Below are 20,107 nucleotides of genomic sequence, written 5' to 3' on the forward strand. Positions count from 1 at the left end.
TTTAATTATAGAATAGGTTGACAATTTAAATGCCAAAGTTTGTTAATATGGTAGGTAATAGAGGTATCTTATAATATGATGTGACAGTGAACATTAAATTAAGGACTTAAATAAAATTTTGAAACTCATTCAGGTTATAATCTAAAAATTATCTTATATAGGCCTAAAATCTAAATGCCCCATATATATATATATATATATATATATATATATATATATGGCATAGAAGTAGAATCTCAAGTGAAAACTAACTCACCAACCAATCCAATATTCACAGCCACAGGCAGCTGCGAGACTTTTTTCCTTTCCTTTTTTATGCTTATTATTGTGTGTGAATTTGTGATTGTGGACCCATCCATGCATCATCCATGTATACAGTGACGGAGCCAGAATTTTGTAATAATGGGATCATGAGAAATAAGCTTTTCACAAGGAAAAAGAACTTAATGAATTAACCTACTTATAAGTATAAATACATGTCTCACTTCTTACTACTACCTAATGCTATTACTCTTCACTTGTAAGTGAGAATTCTTTGGTTTAAGTCTCGTGAATGATGAGTTCACAGCCAATTCATTTCCCACCCTTCAGTATAAATATATCGTTGTATTAAAAAAGTTACCAAATATATGTGATCAGTTTCCATGAGTCTTACAAATGCTCAATTATTAGATCAATTCAATCCATTGAAAAGAAAACTAAAACTCCATCATTGATAGTAGGTATGATAATGTAAATTGTGATCAAATTCAAGACTTAATAAAAAGAAAGTTGCTGAAACAATTAATGAGAGACGTAATTAAATGAATTTTGTAATATTCTAATTGGCAAGCGAAAGATGAATTAGGAAGTAAAATTCGTATCTCCAGTCCCATGGATGAAGCCAAATTCCAATTGGATGGTATGCAAAATACCTAGCACCGCTCCACCTACACCATCAAATTTGGTCTTCTTTGAACTAATTATGAGGTCAAGACAACAAAATACAAGGAGGAGCACTGAGTTATTAGGGTAATGAGCATAAATTGCCCCAGTGTAGCTCCGCTACTGCATCTATATGTATGCCATTTGAATTCCTCTCTGCAGCACTACTGCAGTAAATATTTCTATTTTCTCAGACTACAAGTAACTTCTCCCCCTTAATTATATGTAATTCATTAGATGATTTAGGTACGTGTATACCAGAATGTATTGATCATCCCCCATTTCTTTTTTCTATCTATATTTTCATTGTGGTGTTTGTGTACGCGCGGGTATTCCTTACGGATTCGTATCCATTCTCGTCCTCGTGCTCGTGCTCGTGTTGGCAATGCCAAAGCTGCTGGGAATCTCATTCTCTCATTTTAGAGATGAGGAGAATCCAAGTCCACTATATATGGCCTTCAGAGGCCCCCCTTCACCCTCAAGTCCTCAACCGGAAGATTCTTAGAATTTCAATTTCTTTAGTAGTACAGATACTTGTGCTAATCGAACCTTCACCATGATCATCGGATCATTTGTCTTGACTGCTCTCGAACCTTGTGAGTAGTTTTTGTTTATTTAGGACTCACCACTTGGAGATGAGTTTTTTCTTCAGTTTTTAATGTGTTCATAATATATAAATACTATTACTTAGCTGCGTGATGAATCAGCATGTTATATGTATACTACTTGCTAAATTGGGCTCTTTGGCCCCATGGTAATTATATTTGGAGAACGTTGGGAAGAAGATTTTGTTGACTGGAGCACTTAGCTAACTATCTACAAATTAACTTTGGAATCAGATTAAAAAGTTGGGAGAGAAGTTAGAGATATTGAGAGATGCTCCTCCTGAGTCCTGCCCTGCCTTGCCTATCCCTCCCTGCTTGGGCTTGGAGTGTCCCTGCGTGCATGGAGATTTCCATTTTTCAAATGAAGGCAGGCAAAGAATGGAATCAATTAAGGAATACATTCCATTTTGTCTCCTTGAGTAAGTTTGGCACATAAAATATGAGGAGGGACCCAACCCAACTCAACCAAAATTCCCAAGTTTCTCTTTCCTACCTTTCCTTCTTCAATCGGCATAAGACAGCCGGGCCGGCCCCCCAACGACGAACTCTAAGCAGCTGGGTCCCAACAAAATAGGAAAGGTTTCTTGGGAAAGGGATCATCTCCGGATCATTTCCATATAATCTTCCTTATCAAACAATCTGGATCATTGAAATTTGATCCAACGGCTAAAATTATTATGACTTTTAAAGTGAGTCTGTATTTTTAGCCGTTGGATCAAATTTTAAGGATCCGAATTATATGATGATGAGGATTAGGTGGAAGAAATCCAGAGAAGATCCCTTTCCGGTTTCTTGTACCCGTTGAGTTCTCTATAGTCTATTACTTTTATTTTGATGGACTGCAATTCAGAAGAGTGAATTTCAAGAGGGTAAAATTAGTATCAAATTTTTTATTAAAAAGTGGGAGGGTATATAAAATATTGGGTTGAGTTTATCAACATTTTAAATATAGGGTAAATCTCAATTTACTAATCTCAAGTTTCGTGATTTTTAATATTTGGTACATGAAGTTTTTTTCTTCCCAGAGTCATACCTAAAGTTTAATTTTGGGACAGTCTCATATGTCCGTTAGTCTAGGTGTTAAATCTCTTGTTAATTGATGACGTGGCGCCCATGTGGACAATGATTGGATGTCACGTGTCATAAAGGGGTCCATGTGAAAATTAAAAAAAAAAATAAAAATAAATAAAATTTGGTCGTCTTCCTTAACCTTCCCTTCCTGTATAGCCGCTACCCTCACTCCCTCATCTCCTCACTCCCTCCCCTCTCTCTCCACGTCAGCCCCTCATTCCCTACCAGCTCCACTGCCCTCCTCTCCTCCTTTCTCACCGCCGCTTCCCAACCCTCCAACCACTTCCACGTTATCGCCCCCTACGAATCCTTCTATCACCGCTTCGTCGTCCAACACTTTCTCCACCTCGACGTTTCTCACTCCCCCTCTCTCGCCTCTGTCCTTACCAAAACCCTAAGCTCTGAGCTTGCCAAAACCACCTCCAGCCTTCGATCGCCACTCATCTTCGTCCCTTACGACTTAATCGACCAAATCATCAAGTGTTTAGGTAGCAATCCAAACCCTATGCTTACAATTACGAACCTAGGGACTCTTCCCCTGCATTCACCAAGTGTTTGGGTAGCATTTGAACCGGGAAATACTTGTATGTCTGGATCGATTTGGGCACCGGACAAATTGATTATGATTTTGTGGCTTCGATTTCATCTCCAACAACACACTCTATCTCTCCCTCTCACCTCTGCCCACGATTGCAAGCTTCGTCGGGTTCTTCCATCTCTGTGTGGCCCTTGATTTATATCCAAATCGATTATGCGGCTTCCAATTTCTAGGGTTTTTGCATCGTATGCCCATATCACTTTCAGCGTTTTGGTCGGTTCGACGATTGGTGAATCCTCGGTTTGGGGATTTTGTGAGGGCACACTAGGGTTCGTTTCCCTGGGTTTTACAAATCCAACTCTAGTTTGCCGCGCAGAGCCCATTTTCTCTTTTCAATTCAACCATTTGGCGTATGGCGGGGTTGTCCACGGCGTATGCGGTGAGTTCTTCGCCATCATTTTTGTTTTATGTTTTCTTGTTTTGGCACTAGGTGTGTGGGGCAAAGTATTGGTTTATTTGTGATATATTTGGATTGAATCTTCATGAAGTTTTGGGTATTTTTTGTGTTGCTTTGTTTGCTTGGTGAGAAAATGTGGGATCAGAAATTGAATTTTGGAATATTTGGATCTTAAGAAGTGTTGTTATGTTGTGTGGAAACTGATGGGGGAGGTGGGTGGATGGATGGATGGGTGGAGTCGAAGATGGAGGGGGAAGGGTGGATGTAGGACAAGTCGAAGATGAGAGGAGAGAATGGAGGGATAAGGGAGGAAGGGAAGGTCGGGGAAGACGACCAAATTTTTTTTTTAAAATTTTTATTTATCTCCAAATTTTTTTTTTGAATTTTGAATTTCCACGTGGACCCCTTAATGACATGTGCCGCCCAGTCATTATCCACATGGGTGACACGTCATCAGTTAACGGGAGACTTAACAGCCAGACTAACGGATATATGAGACTGTCCCAAAATTAACAGTTTAGGTATGACTCTAGGATGAAAAAACTTCATATACCAAATGTTGAAAATCACGAAACTTAAGGGTAGTAAACTGAGATTTACCCTTAAATATATTACTTGTAATTACTTAGTATTATGGTCTAGTGGTATTCTTCTTTATTTGTAAGTGAGAGATCTTAGGTTTGATTCTCGCCAAAGGCGAATTTGAACCACATTATTGCTAATCTATTGTGAGGCTAAGCCCACCTGTAAGATCCCACATCGCCCAGAGGTGTGATCTTTATATGTATATTCCCATCCCTACCTAGCACGAGGCCTTTTGGGAGCTCACTGGCTTCGGGTTTCATGGGAACTCTGAAGTTAAAAGAGTAGCGCGCGATAGCATTTCCAGGATGGGTGACCCATCGGGAAGTTCTCGCGTGAGTTCCCAGAAACAAAACCGTGATGGCGTAGTCGGGGCCCAAAACGGACAATATCATGCTACAGTAGAGCGAGCCAGGGATGTAGTGAGGGTTCGGGCTGAGATGTGACACCAACCATTTTCCCTTAGTGTAGATAATATCGATCGTTAAAAAAAATATATATATATTATTTATAATAAGGACATTTTAGTAATCAAATTAGTATTTATTTTGATTCAGATGAATTAGTAAACAATTTATGTGAAATCAGTTTCATTCCAACTTTGATTCCTAAAAATTTAAGTAAATAGCCGCAACAGGAATCTGATTCTGACTCCTCCTCAATCCAATTTCTCCTCAATCAAATTCCTCATATTTTAATTACGATTACGTAAACGAGCCATAATAGTAATAGACACTTTCACAATTAAAATAACATCTTCTTTTATGCCACTTAGTACTATGATTTAGTGATATTCTTCTTCACTTGTAAGTGAGAGGTCTTAGGTTCAATTCTCGTCAAAGGCAAATTTATACCACATTATTATTAGCCCATTGTGAGGCTAAGCCAACCCACCTCTCCTTAGTGTAGATAATATCGTTTTAAAAAAAAAAAAAAAAAAAAAAAAAAAAAAAAACCCTTCTTTTATTACTGTAATGTAGGCTTCTTTTTTTTTTTTTTTTTTTTTTTTTTTTTTTTTTCTTCTTTCTCCAATTCAGTTGTTGTAATCATCAATCAAATCTTCTTTGAGCAAAAGAGAAATTTGACTTTTTTTTGTTTTATTGATAGACTTATAGTCTTAAACAAAGTTATAAAAGGCGCTAGGCGCTAATCAGGCGTCGGGCAAGGACCAAGCGCCTAGGTGTTTGCGCGGGGCCTAGATGAAGGGTCCACACCCTTTTTTAATTTTAATTTAATTTATTATATAACATATAAATAAATATCTACTTATATTAAAAATAATATAAAATTATATTATGATACATAAATTACAAAAATATCTTGTAATTTCTTTCTTCATAGATTATAAAGTATTAAAATTCTTCGAGCCGGCCCCTAAATAGTTCCCCATACCTAAATTTCTTACAATTTCTTTTGTTGGGATATAAAAATAATGTTCAATATTGAATTCATAATTCGTTAAATTCGTCGTTGAACGTGTTAGAATTCGTGGACATAAATTGCAAAAGTCTCTCACAATCTCTTGCATTTCATTTTGCATCTAGCTTTTTTTAATTTTTTTTCTTTGTAGATTATAAAGTATTAGAATATATTGAAAACATGAGAATAAACATATAATGAGTGTTCATTCAACAAGTCTTTTACAATTTATTGAAAAAATAAAATGCAAAATGAAATTATTTATTTTCTGTCTAAGTGAAAGTCACGACTAAGGTAGGTGCCTGAGCGAGCGTTTACATAGGTCTATGCGCTCTTTCTTAATTTTCAAACGCTTAAGAAATAATCGAGGCAGTAGTCAGTCGTCTAATGATTAGAGTTAGAGGAATATTTTTAGAACAGTGGACCATCAACCAATCGTCCATCTTGATCAATGAACCCCATTTGAGTGGTCAAGGTTATAAAAAAACAACAAAATTAAATAGACTAAAAGTCTTAACATAATATTCAAATATTGCCTATTCTCGCCACAATGAAAATAGGATGTGGTAACAGAATGAACCATTGTGAAAGTGTTTCGACAACGCTCGTCAGAATATTTTTTTTATATGTTATTCTCCTTTACAATGTTCAAATTATAACGATGAATTAGACTCGGACTTCAACTTGAGAATCAGACTGTTGAGTCCATTCCAAATGTTTTATATGGTCCTCTCCGAAGCATACATTATTCACCACCATATAACACGTACGTACCTATACAAATATTTTATATACGCCCAGTCCATTAGTATATATGCACATGCATGAAACAGATTTTTGTGCCCCACTTCATGCAAACAATTGAAGATATTTTAGCAACTGCCTAAACGCAGTATAATATTCTCTGATTTTCTTATTCACGCGAGGATTATCCACAACTAACAGGCCATGCGCATGTGTCAAGTGCATGTGAATTATGCTTATGCTATTTTTATTTCATGGTGCTTAAGGAATTAGCTAGGTCTGGTGATCATCGATCAGTAATTAAACGCTACGTTATAATATTATATATACAGAATATATAGAGAAAATATATGTACAAAAAAGAATATATATCGGGTGGCTATATGATCAACAGCTATTGATTAGGAATAAATTCGTAAGTGTGTATATAATTAAGTTACGGAGACCAAATCTCAATTCGTAAATTAATTAATTTTATTGACCTAGCTAAGCTAGCTATGACACTATGAGTATGGCTAGGAGGAGTTGTCTAGTGTGTACTCGTAACGAATGCTTAACACAAGCACTTGCTCAAATTAACCTACCTACATTTAGAATATGCATAATAATTAAAGAGCTCATTAGTTAATTTAGATATTTCTAGAAAAGCTAGCAAGGTTATATAATTGTTTCATATAGGCCTAAACGTGATATTGTGTACAACAATGAAACCAGTTATCGTTTTCGTTCACCCAGATATCAAATGTGCATGTTAGGTATTGACTTTTAAGCTTAATTAGTTCCATTATTATTTAAGCCATGAAATTAACACATATGTTGTTAAGAATATACTACTAATTGGTTCTCTATATATGAATAAATATGTATTATATTAGAGGAGATTGATACCCTGAAGAAGAGGTTCACTTACTTTTCATGTTAGTGGCAACTACACGAAAGAAATAAGGTGGCTCATGAGTCAGCAAAATTTGGACTTTATAATGAAGGATTTCATACATGGATGGAGGAGGAGCCAATTTGGCTTGCTCCTTTCTTGGAAGTGGATTTAGAGAATGATAATTGAATGTAAGTGGGGAGTAATTTGGTGAAGTATTCTTTTTTCCCTCTTCTCTGGAGGTTTTTAATGAGGCTTCCCAGGTATCGTTTGGTATGCAGACGGGACGGGACGGAACAGAATGGGACGGGACGGGACGGGACAGGACGGAACGGAACGGAGCGAGATCAAAGATGTCCTCGGATGGAAACAAGGAGGAAGAAGAAGGAGACGGAGATGTTATAATTTTGTGTTCCACAGATGTGGAACGAGTCGTTCCAGGGGGGTGAGGTGGAACGAAAATTCACCCAAAACTCGTCCCGTGGAACAGCTCGTTCCACCCGTTTTAGGCGCACTAAACGTGGGACGGAACGCCTTGTCCCACTCTGTTCCGTCCCGTCCCACGTACCAAACGGTACCTTACTCCTCCAAATCTCTTATACTCTGTTATTTTTACATAAATGAAAATTTAGTTTTCGATAAAAAAAAGAAAGAATAAATATGTATTAATGTGTTGACTAAAAACAGTTGTATGGAGAGGGTAGGTAAAGATGAGTGTATTGTATGTTTAAAAGTGGTACCAGTGGTACAAACTATGCATCCATATATAAATGGAATAAACATGAATGGATTGGTGGGTGTTGCAAAACTTCATGTCTCTCAGTCTCAGTAGGACCAAATTATGACCAATCTATATATAATCTTTTCCAAATTGTACAATTGTAGAGTACTTACCTTTCCTTGATGTTGCCTAAACATATATCTAATTAGGAGCTACAAGGGAATTACTCTTGGGGTTTTAATGTATTACTAAGCGGATAAATCTAATTAGCTAATTATGCCTATCTCGATAAAATAAATAAATAAATAAAAATTATGCCTATCTCAAATACATACATAATTATATTCATGTAATGCTAAGAAAATCATCTATATATGTAAACTCTATTTTGTAAACCATATCTGTATGTGGTTGTTGATGATTGAATTATACATGCTTATTTCTTATTGGTTTGTAAATTTGATTTAAAAAATTGGTTCATGTAGTATTACTCATAATATTCTTCTCAAGCAGGAAGTTATTGGTTGCTTTAGAATAGTAAGAAGGATGTTGTTGATTGTACTTGCATTTCCTTTTTCTTTTATGGGATTTGATATTTAGTAAAATTTCGTATGTGGTTGTTAATGATTGAATTATACGTGCTTATTTCTTATTGGTTTGTAAATTTGCTTTAAAAAATTGGTTTATTTAGTATTACTCGTAATATTCTTCTCAAGCAGGAAGTTATTGGTTGCTTTAGAATAGTAAGAAGGATGTTGTTGATTGTACTTGCATTTTCTTTTTCTTTTATGGGATTTGATATTTAGTATAATTTTACTTTGGACTTTGGATCGATCGAGGGCAAGAAGAAGCTCCTCATGATATGATCTCAAAAGGAGAGCATGCATCATCTGATGGCATTGGCAATTTGGCTCAAGGGTAGAAGCTTGTTGCTTGTGAGTTGTTGACCACGGAACGAATGCATCTGATGGCATTGGCTCAAGGGCATAGAAAGTGAGAAATGACCACGGAATGCTATTCCTTGCGGAAAAAAGTAGAAGGTTTTTGGAAAAAAAAAAAAAAAAAGATTCTAGGGAATGGGAATGTGGAATCTAAACTTAAGCAAACCAACTAAAGCCAAGAAAAGGAGGAAGTATAATTAAGGTCATCTATATTCTCAAGTCAAGAATCCAGTTATTCTTCTCTCGCCAAAACCACAAAAAATGGGTTCCTCATTCCCACTAATTCCCACTTTCGACTTCCCACTTCCCACCCAGCAGTTTCAACCCTGATATGCCATACATGTGTGTTGTGTATAACGTTCCCTGCATGCACGTACGTAACTAGCCTACAGTAGTAATTAATATACCAAGTGTCAATATTGTAAGAGAATATTTCCTTTGTTAGAGCTTGCTTATGTTTTCCGAATTTGATTTAGATTGTTTCTCTACTTGGAAGTTCATATCCCTATTGTGGTAGCCGTTATCATCATTAATTAGTATTTAACGAATTGTCATTATAATTTTTGTCAGCATTATTACTGACTATGGTTCTCATTTCTCAATGTGTTTCTCACAATGATGTGGTATTGTCAATACACAAATTTATTTACACTATAATGCATTCTAAGCCTATGACATACAAACAATATTATCGATTCATATTATATAACGCGGAGATTAATAATACCATGGTGACCATTCTCCTCAACCTGTTTTTACACTCGTGCCAAGTGCTTTTTCTCTATCTTTCTTATTATTATTTTATTCTTTCAAATGATAATTACGTGGGACTTTAGAAGTGAGAAGTATGAACTTTATGTTTGTAGTTTAACCATTGAGGTAACTATTTACCCTCTAGTAAAATTGTTTTGCTCTTAGCATTTTTGTTAAGTACTTTTTGGTCTATATACATAGAAATAAGGGGAGTCCACTAAAGTGCTGATGACTATCTTAGAGTACTAACAAGAACTTGCTGATTTGAGCTTATACAAGTTAATGTGTTCCTTCCTTTGCATTCAAGTATGAACCTACTTCTCCTTAATTTAAATAAATTTTGTGCAGAATATCCTACTATTTGTCTAAAAAGAAAATATCAATAACAACCTATTATTTATCTAACCTGCCTATTAACAACACTGCCCTTGGTAACATCTCTAATTTAAAAAACGTGGTGGGGCTGGTGTTGTGATCAGGGACGATACTGGAAATTTTGTGGCTGGTTTTTGCAAACCTTTTCGAGATTTCTTCTCTCCCCTAATGGCAGAGGCTTTGGCTCTCAGAGATGGTGTGGTTTGGGCGGCGTCAAGGGGTTTTCACAACACTGTTATTGAGGTTGATTCCCTTCAGATTGTGGGTGCAATGGCTGAGTCTTCATGTAACTTGTGTACCATCTGCAACATCACTGAAGACTCTAAGCTCTAGCTTCCTATGATCACTAAAGGAGTTTGTACCATATACGTCGCCAAGCCAATACCGTGGCCCATCGTATGGCTCGTTATAGTTTGAACAGTGGAGATCAATGTGAATGGCTGGACTTCCCTCCGTCCTTTATCACTGACCTCCTTGTTGAGGACCTGATGTAACTTACTGTGTGTTTCTAAATACCGTTTTTGAACTATCCTTGTAAGCTCTTTTGGGTTTTGAAGTCATTTTGGCTTCTACCCTTTAATGAAATACCTATCGTTGCACCTCAAAAAAAAAAAAAAAAAAAATCCATATGTTCTCTCTCTCACATTTCTCTCAAACTTCTCTCTTTTTCGTTTATATATTTTAAATCTTTATATTTACACACATATAGCGTGTGGGTTTCATCCAATACAAATAAAGCTTATTGCCTTACATCTTTTCCAAGTAAGATTTACATATGTAATTGGTGTTCTCTTCATACTTTTTTATTTTGCTTCAATATCTAGTACTTTTGAAGTTGGCTTTATTCGATTGTATCTTCCAACAAAACTATCCTATTCGTATTGGAAGACAAAACAATCAATTTGGGAATGAAATTTATATGTGCGAGTAAAATGTCGATGGTTGCAAGTTAAGAATATGATTCCAACCAAAAGACTGCTGATGGGCTTGCTAGAGCTAGGGTTACATTACTCCTTCCTGATTAACAAACTTAATTTATTAAGAGATTTTTGTTTCATGCATCTCCTTCTGCCATCCTTCTTCATCATTTTTGTCCACACACGTTTCCTTTATCATTATGTAGAGACATAAATTAATCAAATACAGTAAAATTACGTCACGTAAACTACAAGCCCAAATATAACAACTTTACTTTTGATGACCACCACACATAAAGGTCTTGGGTTAAGCAAGGCTTGCTCCTTAGGTCTTGGACTTTAATTTGGGCCATGATGTCTTTACCTCTGCCACCATGCCCTTTTGGGCTTGAGAAGGTAGGGGTCGACCATTTGGGGTCTCTCTTGGGTTTTATCCTCTTTGGCGGTCTCATGTACCAAAGACTTTGCTTACCAATAGTGATATGCTCAAGTGGTCTCCTCAATAATGAATGCATCACCTCCATAAGAACATTAGGTCATCTCCAACCGATTCGACCAGAGGATCATAGGGCTAAAAAGAGCCTGAAATGACACGAAAACAGTCTCCATCCGAAGGTTAGGCCAAAGGATTTGCAGACCCCACCGGGCCAAAAACACCAAATTAGGCTAAGCGGCTGGCCCAAAGAAGCCAATTAGTTAGGCCCGGACCGACCCATTTTTTGAACCCCAACGGCTTCTTGACGTTAGCTAGCTAGCAACGGCTAGCTGACGCTAGGTGACAGTTGGATTAGATATTTTGTTTGGACAAAATTAAAAAAAAAAAAAAAGAAAAAATTCTCATTCTTTTCCTATAAATACCTAATTCATTCCTATATCATTTCTCACATAATTTTCACCATTCCATACTATCTTACTTCATTTTATTTCAATTCTTCACATTCTGTTCTCTTACCTCTTCCAATAATCTTTCCTTCAATTTTTTCAATAATTTCCAAATAGTCGCATTTGCAATGAAAGGTAGGTTTGGACACGAAAAGAAGATGAAGCTCTTTGTAGGGTTTATAGATGGATCTCGGAAGATAGTGTGAGGGGGAGTTCTCAAACAAGTGAAGGTGTTTGGACTCGTACGTCCAAAAAGTACTATGAGTTCTACGAAGGCACCACTCCACCGAATTCCTGAAACCACGAGAGTTGTTCTTCAATATGGAAAAAACATCGTCATCCAAGTTTGAATAAATGACATCAAGCAGTGTTAAAGGCCGAAAGCAGACATGAAAGCGGAGCCAATTACTACGACGAAGTAAGTGTTTTCACAAGTTCTTTTAAATATTTAATTATATTACATTAATTTCCTTTAATTTTGTAATTATATTTTCTAGGTACGTCAAGCGGAGGAAGTGTATATGGAGGACAACTCGAAACCCTTTAATCATCACGGTTGTTGGGAAATTTGTAAAGGGTGGGTGTTATTTGAAGATCCATCTCAAGAAAGAGTTGGTCCTATGCTGGTGTTCGGAAACGCATCCTCAAATGTAGTTGGGGATGAACATGGATCTCCTACCATTCAAGAAACAAGGGTAGAAAATTTGTATTCGGGTGAAGGTTTCATACCTAGAGCTATGGGACGCAACAAGGCCTGAAAATTAAAGGAAAAGGGCAAGGCAAATGATGATTACGCCTTTCAACAGGAAATGGCGTCCTCATTGCGATTGATGGCGGAGCAAAATGCCTTTACTGCGGAAGAAAGGAGCCGTAGACACGAAGAATGGGCAAAACAAATTCAAGAAGAGATGGATGATAGGAACATGCAAAGAAACACTTCGGATTACACTCAAATGAGTAAGACATATTTTGATAGGAAAAAGAGGGAAATTATGGTCCGGGAGTTGTTTACATCCGACTATAATCCTACAATGGTGGATGATAATGATTATAGACTTTAAATTTAAGTTGTTGTAATTTTTAAATTTAAGTTGTAGTTTTTAAATTTAAGTTGTTGTAGTCTTTAAATTGAAATAATAAATTATGTTTGGCCTATGACCCTTTGGCCCCTAGGTTGAAGATGATTTTTTGTCACATAACTATATTTGGCCCTTTAGTTGGAGATGGTAAGAAATATGACATGACACTGTTCATTAAAATATTAATTTTTTGGAGAACTATGAGTCTAAAGAGAGTTCTCTGACCATCTTTCAGTTGAATATGGCCTGAAGAGTTTGCCTAGCATGATCTGAACCCTTTATTCAGGAATTTCCATACACACACACGTGTTAATATGTGTAACGTGTTTGTCATGATATTCATGCAGGCATATGCAGAGCAGCAAGCTAATTAGTTATTCAGTTTTTCGTACTTGAGCCAAAAGTTAACGTTCAATTCCAAGGAAAGGATCTCTCTGGATTCCATCATTCTATTCACTAAATCAGGAGATTCGTGCTATTGAAACTTGATCAAACGGTTAAAGTTATTATAATTTTTAAAGTAGGTCTCTACTTGTACCCGTTGAATCAAATTTCAATGATACAAATTTCCTGATTTTGTGGATTAGGAGGAAGGGATCGGAGAGGATCCCTTTCCCAATTCCAAAACCATATTATATATACTTAAACTCAGTTTTGGGTTGGCACTGTTGATCTATAGCATGCGGGCGGGAATGCCCTTGGCTTCTTCTCTGTTCCCCGTTCTCTTGCCTCGTTAGATGGTTGGTACTGTTGTTACAATATTTCTAATGTACATGGTTCCTCTATATCGACAAATACTTACTGCAGTGCAGAATCAGAGTATGGTGTTAATTAACGCCTTCTCTCTACACCCTTTCTTGATCAATCGAGTCAATATCTCCATTTCTTGCATATACATATACATATATATATATATATATATATATATATATATATATTCTCTACAGTTACTAAGTATGGTGTTAATTAACGCCTTCTCTCTACATGCTTTCTTGATCAATCGAGTCAAGATCTCCATTTCTTGCATATATATATATATATATATATTCTCTACAGTTAATATTCACTTGTTGGGGCAAACCAAGTTGTTGATTTTGCTTCTGGTCCAACCGCATCAGCCTTTCTTTTTCCTTTTCTTTTATCTTTTCCTTTCATCTTTAACAAGGGAGATATGTGCATTTGCCATTAGCATGAATGATCATTTTTTAAATAGTTGCAGAAATGATCAGTTTATGATATCGTTTTTATGTCATTGATGGGTCTTCAATATATGCTTAATATGTGATCGTTACAAAAACCGATCATTTATGCAACTAAATATCAAAAAATGATCATTTTTACTAATTGTTCTATATTTTCCTCTATTTATTTTATAACATGTAGAGTATCACTTGAATATTGGCTTGTAAGAAAAATTCCTCTGTAAAAATGAATATTTTTCCCAAACGATACTTCAATTGAGCTAATACTTTCTTGATCCCAAAAAAGGGAATAGGATCCTATCAGGATTTTCTTTGTAAGGATCTTAAGCATCATTTCATTGTATTCGTTCATCAGTTATTATACGGCCAGAAATCATTTTAATTTTTTATTTATTTAAAATTAATCACAAACGGTACTTGACAAAAATTAACCGTACAATACACGATGAACATACACAATAAAGTGATTCCCGAGATTCTCATAATGAGAATCCGGAGATCTCCACCCCAAAAAGGGAGATGATACTTCATCTCCCTTAATGCTTTCATGATCCAAAAAAGGAGCTAAAATCATCAAAGGGTTATGAAAATGAATTTTTTCAAGTCCAAGTGATATTCTATGTGTTATAGGACAAGAAGAGACAATATATTTTTCTACTTTTATTTATTTTTGGAAACTTAAAAAAAAAAAAAATCTTCCACTACTGTTAATTTTAACAAAAAAATCATATTTTTAATCCCTCTTTTATTTTACGGCACATGAAGTAACTCCAATACCGGTTTGTGAGAAAAATTTCTCTTATTTTCCCGAGTGTTGAACCAACCACACAAGAACTCAAAGCCCAGTCCTACCGAAGACCCACCCAACCCCGAGAGCGGAGCCACCTCATCCCGTCGGCGGCGACCTCACTCCTCATTCAGACTGGCATGTAGGATTCTCAAATCTCGTCACTTTTCTGGCTGTCTCTGATTGTTTGATTCTTGTATCGCAAATGAAATTAGCAATAGCTGGATTGAGGTTCAAATTTCTTTGATTTCTTTTGTTTGAAAGGCCTTAGGAGTTAGGAATCATCATGGTCGGAGCCAGAAACATAACATATTTAATTTTAGTGAATGATGAGTTTTTTTACAGGCGTTCATTGTGAAGGATGATCTGGTGCCTGTTATATACAATTTAAATTCAAGACGTGTATTAGAGAAAAAGAGCGATGGCCGATTCCAAACCTGAAACTAGTGTGAGATGCCATCATTGTGCAGGTCCTCTTTCTAAGAAGATGGAAACGAGCGAGTGGACTGTTGCACCTCTTATTAGGGATAGCTTTTCAATGGTATTCTTTTCTTCTTTTCTAATTTCATCTCCCACCGCATCTCAATATATAGTCTGTCGACTGTTGGTGAAATTTATTTCGTGTTTATGGTACAGATTGGCTCAGCTGTTGGTGGCACAGCAAGTGCTTTTTATGGATTCAACCATGGTAATCTATTATTCGTTTTCTTTAGTAAAGATTATTTGCATGAATTTCTTACGCTTTTTAGCCATAATGGTCCCTTAAATTTAAAATTGATAGAATCTGTCCTGAATTTTGGTTCTTATTTAACAAACATTTTTCACGGAAGGACCAAAATGATTGATGGTAGACAAACTCAAGGACCACTCCTATCGATTTAAAAATCTTAGGGACCAAAGCGAGGAGTTAAACCGTTTTGGCTAAAATGGCAAGTTCTTAAATGCTTTGAGCGGCACAAGGATCGTAAAATAGAGATTGCTTGTTGGCTTCTTCTTAGGCTTCTTCAATGTCTATTGTTTTGTTTCAGTTTTTCATTATAATATATGTGAAACATCCTTCTCTTATCCACCTAGTGGAGTTTTGAAAATAGTTTTGCTCTCTTCTTACCTTGATGTAGTTAAAGTGTGTTTTCTTTATTTATTCTGTTGGCGTAGGATGGACGTCATCCTCGTTAAATGTCTCCCTCCTTAGCTTATTTCCTAATACATTTGTTATTGTGTCTCTTGGTGCAGTGATGCCCATTGTTCGGAGGTGGGTAAAAGGACCCATGTGGTTGCACTTTTTCATTGGTGTAAGTTCTTTAATGCTTTTGCAATTTTACAAGTTATCGTGCTGCATATGACTAAGTATGAAAATGCCAGTATCAGTAGAACTAAAAGTAGCTCAGATTATTGAACCTACAAAAATTATCTAATGGTTAAAAGGATTTCAAATTAAACTTTAGAAAATGCTAAACCAATTATTGATGCATCAAATGAACATGCTAGTGTCATAAACATGTAGGCCCATGATAAACATATGCATGTAGAGCAATGTTTTAAAAGGCAAAGGCGTAGGCGAGACGTTTCATGGATAACCCTGCCTAGGTGAAAGCCTTGAGGTGTGAGGCAAGGCCTCACAGCACCTAAAATTTTAATATATATTATGTATATAATTATATTTATAAAATATAATACTTTGTAAAACAAATATAATTATAACTAAATCAAAGATACTATCATCTTCTTCATTACTAAGTCTAGTTGTACTTGGAAATTATGTCGTATAGTCTTAGATTGTTGTAATTATCTATTTTATAGTAAGCATTTATAGAGAACTTCAAGAGAAATAAGGTTGAGTAGCCACATTTATAGGGAGTTTCAAGGAAAATAAAGGCTCAATGTCTCAATTATAGGGAATTCAAAAGGAAATAAAGGCCGAATGGAGCAACAACAACAACAACAACAAAGCCTTTTCCCACTGAGTGGGGTCAGCTGTATGAATCCTAGAATGCCATTGCGCTCGGCTATGTGCCACGTCTTCCGTTAGATCCAAGTACTCCAAGTCTTTTCTTAAGAGTCTCTTCCAAAGTCTTCTTAGGTCTTCCTCTACCCCTTCGGCCCCTAACCTCTATCTCGTAATTGCATCTTCTGACCGGAGTGTTTGTAGGCTTTCGTTTCACATGCCCAAGCCACCGTAACCGATTTTCTCTCATCTTTCCTTCAATTTCGGCTATTCCAACTTTACCTTGGATATCTCATTCCTAATCTTATCCTGTTCTGAGTGGAACAATTATAGAAAATTTAAAATGAAATACAGGCTGAGTGGCCAATATTATAGGGAATTTAATGGAAAATTAAGTTTGCGTGAATGGAGCAGTTATAGGGAATTTCAAGAGAAATAAAAATCGAAATGCTAGGTGGCGGAATCTGAATGGGCAACAATTAAAAAAGCCAAAAAAAAAAAAATAAAGAGTTGGGAGTTTGAGAGAAACTCTCTGTTTCTTCTTCGTTGAAACTATAACGGCTTCTCTGCATTTCAGAACCAGACCTGGGTTTTGAAGGAAAAAAAACGCCCAGATGAATGCCTGGGCACGCCTCAGCTGCCTAGGCACATCCTGAGGCCGCCTTACGCCAACCCCCACAAAACAGGGGCGAAAACCCAGCCCTCGCCTCCAAGGCCGGCTAGGCGAGGTTTTTAAAACACTGATGTAGAGTTAAACAATGTGCTCGCATGACCTGAATTTTTTTTCTGGTTTCTTTTGCCAAACCATTAGAACTATAAGTTGAGGATAAATTTAATTTTGAAAGAGAAATAGGTGGCCCCTTAGCTGCGGTCTCTCTCTAACCTTACAATTTTTTTTTGGTTGTGTTCTGCGGGTGAATGTAATGCTTTCCTTTGGGATGGATTTGTTATGGGAATGCAAAGGTCCTAATTTGTTTTCTTGAGCATTTGATCTTGTGCATCTCGTCCTTCCAAATCACAATGAGATATGCTTAAGTCCCCGTTTGATCTTATATAAATGAGATTTCCTTAAGAAAAAACTCATGTGGTTCAGAATTAGAATGCAGGAAGCCATGTTTACCTCTTAGATTTCATAGACATCTTGTCCCAATTTCGAGGCTATTCAGTAGACATAATTGACTTCCCACCATGAGTTGTTAAACTCCTCTATAGAATCGAGCATCCTCCTTAAAAAAGAAGTTTCTGGTGCTTCCATTGAAAATTACGTTTCACCTTCATGACAAACATTTTTATGGAAGTAGGTTTGGTAGCCACTTATATCCCTCTTGAGCGGCATATTTTCCACAAATCGTATGCACTTAGTTAGCTAGGATACGAATTATAATGTTTGATAAAGATACTATTTTATTGCAAAAACACAGGAAAACAATGAGGGGGAAATGAGTGGTCAGGATTGTAATTTGGTGGTCTTTTTGGACAAGAATATAACTAATGCATCCAAGTTATATTTGTCACATCTCAAGGCTTTTTGTTCCTTTCTTTCACTCTGACCTGATCAAGGAATATTGTTGTCAGAGACTATTTTTGACGTCTTAGTCTCTTCACAAATTGTTGTTTTATGCTTTACCGACTGAACTGTCCACACTTATATAGTTACAATATTTATAGTTATAGATTGATGTGAACGTGAAAATGGTACTGGTACATTGTGTTAGTTGGGTTTCCTGCCAAATTGCGGAGTGGACCCAAACGAGTGGATAGCACTTTGTTAAGTTCCTAATTAGCGTATAAGTGCGTTGGTATATGGTATAATATATGTTCTATATACACGCGTGCACACACGCACATACATTATCAGGTGATCAAAATTTATCATGGTTAGGAAAATAAATTATACTTTGCCAAGCCTATATTTTATCAGTTGGACATGGATTGGATTCTGTGTATCTGCATGCATGCATATTTCAATTTATGTTCCTAAAACTTTGGAAGGATTGGATTGTGTCTGAGTTTTCTTTGTTGCACTATTTGTATCTGCTAAATTTTTCAATGGCTACAGCGAATAACACAAATCTCCCTTTTGTAACTGTAGGCTCCACCTGTGATTGTATTCTCTTCAGCTTGTGCAGGTTTAGCAGGTCAGTGATTGTCTTGTTATACTAACCACGTTCATGAGGTGTGGGCTATTTGACTAGTTTTCACTTTGACCAATGTCTAGTTGTAAACTTTGTTAGAGAAAATATTTTCAAAACACCTTTCATGTGCAAATGTCTAGGTTTCTTAGACAGCATGCCTCTTTGTTATAGTTTTGTGAAGTCTTTGATAACGAAGGTGTACCACATGTTCATTATTGAGCAACCAGTTGTGCAATGTAATCTTCGTGTAGTGACTTGATGGTAGTATTTGGGACCTGGATTATTTGGTCGAGTTAGAACATCTGACATAGACCAAAACAAAAGTACTGAACTTACGAAAGAGACGAAAAGTTCTGTAGCTATATGAACCAGAGCATAGTTTTGAAATTAGTGCTTGTCACTGGTGCAAACATTGAGATGATGCTTCCAGATGTTGGATTGGTGTGAATTAATGTCTAGTCTGGTGGGAAACTATAATACTGTTGCAATGGCTGGTACGAACTATCTGGCTCAAAGGCAAGGACAATATCCAGTGCATGTAAAACTTAGGTCTTATTTTATGGTTGTGCAATTCCGTTTGACTGTCATCTAATGATGGCTTTTGGACAATTTGCAGGCGGTGCCGTTCCAGCGTTGGCCCAACTTGCTTCTTCATCTTATCATGCAGTGGTCTCATCGTCCTCATAGCCGCCAACTTCTCAAGATGAAAACATGCACAAGTCCAGAACTTCCTCGATTCTGTAATGTTGTATAGTTTTACGTACGGAAAAGACACGTTAGAGAACCATCCAGGTTTGACCTGTGTAGTTGTCCACCAGATCAAGGTTCTGTCGGCTTGAGGCAGGCACAAGTCTTGGTCATAAAAAGTTAGTTACGATGCAAATTATTGTTTGGTAATATTTTATGCAGTCAATAAAATTGTCAGTTTTATAGGATATGAAATACCTAATTGCGTTTTAGTTTCCTCGAACCCTAGTGCTTTTCTCTCCATCTTTCATGTAAATCAGGAAATACGTACAAGGCTGAACACACGGATGTATCCCAATGACTCTACGTATCATGTATATTTTTTTCCTTGGAACAAATTGCATGGTTGTCAGTTTAATATTTATTCTAAATGCCGCTCAACCGAGCTTGTTGTGCCCAGGCCGAGGAA

The 20,107-nt window shown here is 36.5% G+C and overlaps 1 protein-coding gene across 2 annotated transcripts; it reads left to right on the forward strand.

Annotated features, from left to right (window-relative positions):
* Positions 1–14,854: 14,854 nt before the first annotated feature.
* LOC137745094 (uncharacterized) lies at positions 14,855–19,893 on the forward strand. 2 transcript variants are annotated; one of them, XM_068484969.1, is made up of 6 exons: positions 14,855–15,013; positions 15,217–15,412; positions 15,508–15,559; positions 16,105–16,163; positions 18,909–18,954; positions 19,568–19,893. In XM_068484969.1, exons 2-6 carry the CDS (start codon positions 15,293–15,295, stop codon positions 19,636–19,638), a joined length of 348 nt encoding a protein of 115 aa, XP_068341070.1. In that variant the 5' UTR covers positions 14,855–15,013; positions 15,217–15,292; the 3' UTR covers positions 19,639–19,893. The 2 variants fall into 2 exon arrangements, with proteins under 2 accessions (XP_068341070.1, XP_068341071.1); XM_068484970.1 differs by having other exon boundaries at positions 14,862–15,013; positions 15,342–15,412.
* Positions 19,894–20,107: the final 214 nt, after the last annotated feature.

Source organism: Pyrus communis, chromosome 9 (assembly GCF_963583255.1).
Source record: "Pyrus communis chromosome 9, drPyrComm1.1, whole genome shotgun sequence".
NCBI lineage: Eukaryota > Viridiplantae > Streptophyta > Magnoliopsida > Rosales > Rosaceae > Pyrus > Pyrus communis.

Bases quoted from the DNA above. Each gene is read 5' to 3' on its own strand.
- LOC137745094 (XM_068484969.1), top strand. From the start codon at position 15,293: ATGGCCGATTCCAAACCTGAAACTAGTGTGAGATGCCATCATTGTGCA. The intron at 15,413-15,507 runs GTATTCTTTTCT...TTTATGGTACAG, and splicing joins TTAGGGATAGCTTTTCAATG to ATTGGCTCAGCTGTTGGTGG. The intron at 16,164-18,908 runs GTAAGTTCTTTA...TTGTAACTGTAG, and splicing joins GGTTGCACTTTTTCATTGGT to GCTCCACCTGTGATTGTATT.